Below are 7,197 nucleotides of genomic sequence, written 5' to 3' on the forward strand. Positions count from 1 at the left end.
TATTTAATATAAAATAAAAAAGAAAAAATAAAACTGGTAGAACTCACAGTTGGATGACACAGAAAAGGAACGTCAGGGTTATTTTGTATCAGAAACTAACATGTGTTACGTCATAGGCAGATTGCATTTTTTGATGTCCGGCCAAAGTTATTCATGGTCTAAAAATTTAGACCTTTTGAAATTACAAGCTAATTAGAAGACACGTTAACAAATCTTTTGAAATTGATAAATACCTGACATGTTTGCAGCAACCAACTGTCAAAACATATTTTTATCTTAACTGTAATTTTAAAAAGAAGAAAAAAAAATGTAGATCGACGGTAGCATTTGCACATGTACAGTTTCGCCTTTTCTATATTTTGAAATTGAATCTCACTCGAGGCTTGAGCTAGGGTTTTCTCCTTCTTTTCTTTCAGGTTAGTAGAACTTTTAATTTCCTTTAATCAGATCCATTTTTGTACATTATTGTATAAATTACGTCTTATTTGAAGCTGTTTTAACTCAAACTCAACTCTCCAGACCCTGTTATTGCTTATAGAATTCTACTCCGTAGTTTGTTTTTATCTGTTGCTTGATTTCGTCTTATTAGATTGAAAATGTGCATCAATTTATGATGATTAGTACTATACTCAATAATGATGTGCATAAATTGATTCTTATAAGTATGATCGGTTATGAGTTATTTGGAAATTAGGGTTGGATTTCGTCAGCTGTATATGCTAGTATAATACTATTTTGGAAAATGTGCATCAATTTATGATGATTAGTATTAGAACTATATTCAATTAGGATGGAAGCTTGAATTCTGATAAATGTAAAGTTGGAAACTGATTGTAGGAAAGTATTTGTGTTTGATGAGAATTTGATTATTTAGGATTAGAAGTATTAAGTTGTGATATGTAAAAATTTACGATAAAAAAGCATGTTTAACTGGTTTCGCTTCTTCGAGTTGCATTAATCACTTTTGAAATGCACATTTAAACACACCAAAAAAACTGGTTTAACTCCAAGGAAAATTATTCCTTCAAAACTTTGATGTATAATTTACTCGATGGCAATATGTATTCCATTAACGATTATTGTTTACGGTTCTCTAGATTGAAATCTTATACTAACTTTATGGATAAAGGGAGGTATGAGATTGGCACTAATTATTATAATACCACAAGGATAGTTTAAAGATTTTGGATGAAATAACTATGTGTCTATTGATTTGGTTGTTAAGGTTCATTGTGCACAAAATGAATTCTTAGTGGGCAAACATGCATTGATCCCGGACTATGGTGAAGTTAGCATTATAGAAAAAACTCTAACCCTTCAATGTTACTCAGTATTTATATAGTTTTTCTATACCAACTACCGACATTACTATCAAACTCGTTATACTTCATTGTAATAAGAAATTATACATACTCGTATAAGGAGGAGGTATGTATATTGATTTTGTAATATTTATATAAAATATAAAATGTATGGTGAGCGTGGTTTTTTTTTTCCCGGACTTTCTGCTGTTTCATAGAATCAGGTACTCTTTTTAACGGCAGTGCACATTACCTTTCAAGTTTAAAGATACCCACATTTTAGGCAATTCAATACCAATTGTATACCATCTTTGATTTTTTTAAATAAACATGGTAAGCTATGTTTGAAAATGGAAAGGGTATGATTGTTCACTATCTTTGGTTTCTAGAAGCAGATAATCTTTAGGATCTGATTGTTTTAAATTTTAATGCAAGTGCTTGAAGTTTAAACATTGTTTGATGTATTTGTTTATTTTTTGGTTTCGAAAGTAAAGGTCTAATGTGGATCAGTCGATGTCATGTGCTAATTTAAATTCATTGTTCATGACTTTTAGTGTTTTGGATCTGATGGGATATTATTGGTTCTAGTAAACATAAATATTCGTTTGAACATATCTGAATGTTTTTAATCATTTAACAAATAATGTACACATATGTACATAGAAAGTATTTTTTATTATTTTGTTCATGGTTGTATGCAATGTTAAGTTACAAAGATCGATTACCCTTTATTCATGAGGTCGTTAGGTATCTATATGGTCTATCATAATTCGTAAGTCTATTAGTAAGACTGCCAGAACTAAAACTGTATTATATCTTAATGCAGAAGGGAATAATGTTGCATGACATTGAATGTCTCCAACATGTAATAATTCCAACGAAAGATCTCGACGCAAACGGAATGGTCCCCACACGTTCAGTTGTCACAAACCTTCTAAAACAGTTATCAATGTACAAAGCCATAGAAGAGTTTGGTTATTTTCTTGGAGTAACCAAATTAAAAACCATTGATAATGGAAGAAAACTTGATTCCACAAAATACATTGATTTTTTGGTAGCCTTTAACTGTCGCACTCTTTTACCCGTGGAGGGTGAAGTCATGATCGGCGTTGTGCACACGATAAGCAGATTTGGGGTATTCCTGAAATCAGGACCAATGAACATTGTCTATTTAGCGCCTCGTAAGATGCCAAATTACTACTTTGTTGATGAGGGAAAACCGTTGTTTATGAGCAATGATTTGTCAAGGATTGAGAAGGGTGTACTGATTCGGTTTGTAGTTTTTGCAACTAAATGGATCCAGAGGACTCGCGACGTTAGGGTATTGGCTAGTATTGATGGTGAGTCACTCGGGCCAGTTGCTACAGCCGGTTTGGATGGGTTTGAATTATAGTTTCTTTCCAATTGTAAAGTCAAGTTGGTTCAGTAGGTGATAGTTGTATAAAATGCTCATCTTGTGGGTCAATGCAGGAAGTGATAATACCTGTAGTTTGTATACTGTTGTAAAGTTTACATCAAAAGTCAAAATCAAACTAATGGTCAAAGTCAACTTCTATATGGTTTTTGAAAATTGAGTTATTGCAATCCCATTAGTTTAGTTGGAGGATGCAGATACTATTCTAAACGAAGATATATATTTACATACATGCATGATTTATTTATGAATGTTCAAATTGATAATATATGCGTTGTGTTTGTAAGTTAACCAAGGAGGTGAATAGTTGACTTGTTAGTTTTTTTAGCACTTCAAAAAAGATTTTTTTCTTGTGTGTGTTAAGAATTTGAATTTCTGTAGGGGATGATACAAGTAAGAGATAAGATAGTAGGCCACAGGGAATGATACAAGTGATAAGAGAGTAAGGAAAAGAAATACAAATGCCAAGATTTATTTACAGTGGTTGGGGAAGACATTAATTTAATTTTCTTTAGTCTATTTTTCAATTCATCAATTGAGAGTCACTAAGGCCATGTTTGATTAGGACTTAGCTTAGTAGTATAAAACTTAAATGCTTAATATGGGAAGTTATTGACAAATGTTTCTTTTTTTTTTTTTTTTTTTTTTTTTTTACTTGGGTATCCAACATTTTTTTAACTGACCAATCTCAGGGCGACTACCCGTTTTGAAAAACTTTGTGGGTGCAAGGAATCGAATCCTTGACCTCCACATTGGAAGGTCAGGGTGTGATGACCCGGAAATTTCTGACCAAATTTAAACTTAATCTTTGTATGATTAACATTTCCGACACGATAAGCAAAGTCTGTAAAACTGAATCTCAAAATTTTTGAACTACTTTTATATATTTAAATACCCTTCGGTTGTTTTCGACGATTCGCGAACAATTATATGTAAATAGATACATATATACTATAACTTGAAAATGTAACGATGTATTAATTGTTTGATACCGTACATTAAACTTATTGATTTAAATATCTATTTGAATATATATGATAAGTTGAAATATTTATTATTAAAATTAATTATAAATAACTTCCAATATGTATTTAAAAAACTGATTTATGTATATTAAAAAGATATATACATATATATAATTTCAAGTTATTTAGTAAACGATAGTAACATTCGTTTATTGATTCGATTGATATTCAGATAAGTTAACTAAAGTGTTTAAGATGAACCAGTAAAACACTAATTTGCTACAGTATTTTCAAATTGCTACAGTACCCAAAATGCTACAGTGTTTTTGAAAATCACTACTTGCTACAGTGAATTGCTACAGTAAAAATTGTCTTTGCTACAGTAACACTATTTTAAAATGTATTTTAACAAATAGCGAGACGATGATTTATAGAAGTAAATGACCAAAATACTCAAATGTATAAGTTATATTTTGAGTGATATAATTTAGGGATAATTTAAGGCTATATTTTGACTAAGGTACGTGTCCCAAAATGTAATGTACTAGTTTTCTCAGCGTACGAAAGGGCGTTCGAAAAACTGAAACCGGGACATAAGTCGAGTGACAACGTACGACTTATCGGAACAAAAATTACAAGTCAACTATGCATGTGAATTTAATATAATATATAATTAATTATATAAATTAAATATATTATATATATTATATTAAATTATGTCGACGAGCTAAATTACAAAAATATGTGAGCTGGAAAAACGGGCCATGCGATCGCATGGCAAATGGCCTTCAGAACCATGCGATCGCATGGGGTCTGAATTCAGGCCACACCTATAAAAGCTCGAGCATATCTGTTTCCGATTCATTCCATTACTCCGTATTTTTTATTATTATTATTATTATTATTATTATTATTATTATTATTATTATTATTATTATTATTATTAAGAATATTAATAATATTAAATCTTATTATTATTAATATTATTTTTATTATTAGTATTACACATAAAATACTACGACGAGGTTTTGCTCGAATAAATTCAAAACAAGTTTTATGAGCGGGATAAAGCTAAGGAAATTATGGGTTATTGTCAAGGAGGTTATGGGTAATGTTCGGGGGTATATTTGTGAATCAAATCTAGTGTTTATCATCTCCGTTACGTCTACGTACCTTCCTACAATATTAAATCACAATATTGATATGTAAGCATTTATATCTTATCTATTATATATTAATAGTGTATCCATGTCTAGTGCTCGAATATATATTTATACATACTTGTATACTAAATTTCGTCGTTAAACAGTTTATAATGAATCACGAATTAAATACATATATTACTGGTAAAAGGTATATGATATACATGTTTTCAGAAAGCTGGCGAAAAATCAATAACTTTTCATTTAGATATCGAATAAATTCGATGAACGGGTTAAAAGATATGATCAACTGAATTATGATTGACGTTAATTGAAATTGCTTTTGAATCTGCAATTAAGATTTAAACAACTTGTTTACGAGATTGATAAATTGGATTTTTGAATATTACCAACCGAGTAAATGAATCCTTATATTAGGTACGTCTCGTTTTGTTAAACAACTGTCAAAATTGACTTTTTGAAACGACTTTGGATAACTTTTGTATGTCGATCTCGAGCATTAGGATTGTGATACACTATGACCTGACCTAGCTTGATAGACATTTATTGACCAACATATGTTCTCTAGGTTGAGATCTACGATTATTTGGTAATCCGAGTTTCGATCACATTTTGGTGAACGACTTTATATGCTGCTAAGGTGAGTTTCATAAGATCCCTTTTACTCTCTACATTTTTGGGCTGAGAATACATGCAAATGCTTTATTAACCGATATACAATATTTATATGCGTGAGTTTCATAAGATCCCTTTTACTCTCTACATTTTTGGGCTGAGAATACATGCACTTTATTTTAAACGCAATGGATACAAGTACATACTTAATTCTACACTGAGTTTGAACCAAAAATCTCTTAGCTTTGGTAACTAGTAACTGCCAGTTATAAGAACTGGTGGGCGCGAGTAGTTGTATATGGATCCATAGGGCTTGATATCCCCGTCCGAGCTAGAGCACTAGCCTTTTAACGGACGTATGCTATTTGAGAAGCGTACACGTTGGTTTGCGTGTATTATTAAGATGATTATACAAAGGGTATAAAATATATATATACGTTAAGTTTAGTTACCAGGGTGCTCAATTTCGTAGAATATTTTGATAAACGTTTCTGGATTGAACAACTGAAATCTTGTGATCCACCTTTATATACAGATTATGCGCAACATTAAAACTATGAACTCACCAACCTTTGTGTTGACACTTTTAAGCATGTTTATTCTCAGGTTTCTAGAAGTCTTCCGCTGTTTGCTTATATGTGATACAAGCTATGTGCATGGAGTCATACATGCTTTATTCAAGAAAACTTTGCATTCACAAAATTATCACCGTGTATCTTATTTTGACTTCATTGTCAACGGATGTATTATGGTAAACTATTATTTATGGTGATTGTCTATATGTAGAAATCATCAAACGTTGAAAACCTTAGAAATTGATATTCATTTATTGTGTACCTTTTGAAAAGAATGCAATGTTTACAAACCGGATCATATAGAGGTCAAATACCTCGCAATGAAATCAATGAATGACGTGTTCGTCCATATGGATTTGGAGCGATCGTCACACAGGGTCTTACCATGCCACCACTAAGTCGCACTTTAATGATAAAAAATTCAAATAAGTGTGAATTTTCATTTAGGACCTGACTTTTTAGTAACTGCTATGGATAACCGTCCATGTACATGGTTAATTTGGTAAATTTGATTGTTCAGACGGTTATTCGGCACATAAAACAAACACTAGTTATTTATTCGCCACTTATTCTTTATAGACGTCTTATTTAAATTCAGACAACAGAACTTAATAAGGATGTTTCAAGATGTTTACTTAGCGAGGTTAATCCGAGGTCAAAAAAGAAGGCGATCGAGGCTTCTACATCGGGTTCTTATAATCTTAAAGATAACATCGACGACTTGGATTATGGGGACGTAATTCAGAACTTGTTTATGGGCCCTCAAGGTGGAAGAGATGGTGGCTCATTGGAAATTGGGTGTGGAAACATGTCCGCAGAGACTTTCACGGCATTCGACGATATGATGACACAGTTGGCCGGGGAGAGCGCACCGGGTCATGAGTCTGCTAACGTGTTATCTTACAAGATTGAGAATCGGTCCGGAAAAAACTCTTTGAAAGAGACGGTAAATGGAAAATTGAAAAGGGCGGGTCCTCGAGGTTGATTGTTATGGTCCGTCGCGTTTTCTTCGGTTGGTTTCGTTCCTTGTATTTTCGTTTATTTTCAGTTTTTTTTTCGTTAATATGTTCGTAAAAAAAAATTGGGATGTTAGGGAGGCTCGCTTATAGATGTTTTATTGTTTAGTTTGTTGTTTTTTAGGCGCGAGCCTATCCGTTTTCCCCC

At 32.0% G+C, this 7,197-nt stretch overlaps 1 protein-coding gene across 1 annotated transcript; it reads left to right on the forward strand.

Moving 5' to 3' along the window:
* Positions 1-274: 274 nt before the first annotated feature.
* Positions 275-2,925, forward strand: LOC139844588 (DNA-directed RNA polymerase IV subunit 7-like). Its single transcript, XM_071834822.1, has 2 exons — positions 275-416; positions 2,128-2,925. Exon 2 carries the CDS (start codon positions 2,137-2,139, stop codon positions 2,692-2,694), a length of 558 nt encoding a protein of 185 aa, XP_071690923.1. The 5' UTR covers positions 275-416; positions 2,128-2,136; the 3' UTR covers positions 2,695-2,925.
* The last annotated feature ends 4,272 nt before the right edge of the window (positions 2,926-7,197 follow it).

The sequence above is a fragment of the Rutidosis leptorrhynchoides genome, chromosome 4 (assembly GCF_046630445.1).
Source record: "Rutidosis leptorrhynchoides isolate AG116_Rl617_1_P2 chromosome 4, CSIRO_AGI_Rlap_v1, whole genome shotgun sequence".
Classification (NCBI taxonomy): domain Eukaryota; kingdom Viridiplantae; phylum Streptophyta; class Magnoliopsida; order Asterales; family Asteraceae; genus Rutidosis; species Rutidosis leptorrhynchoides.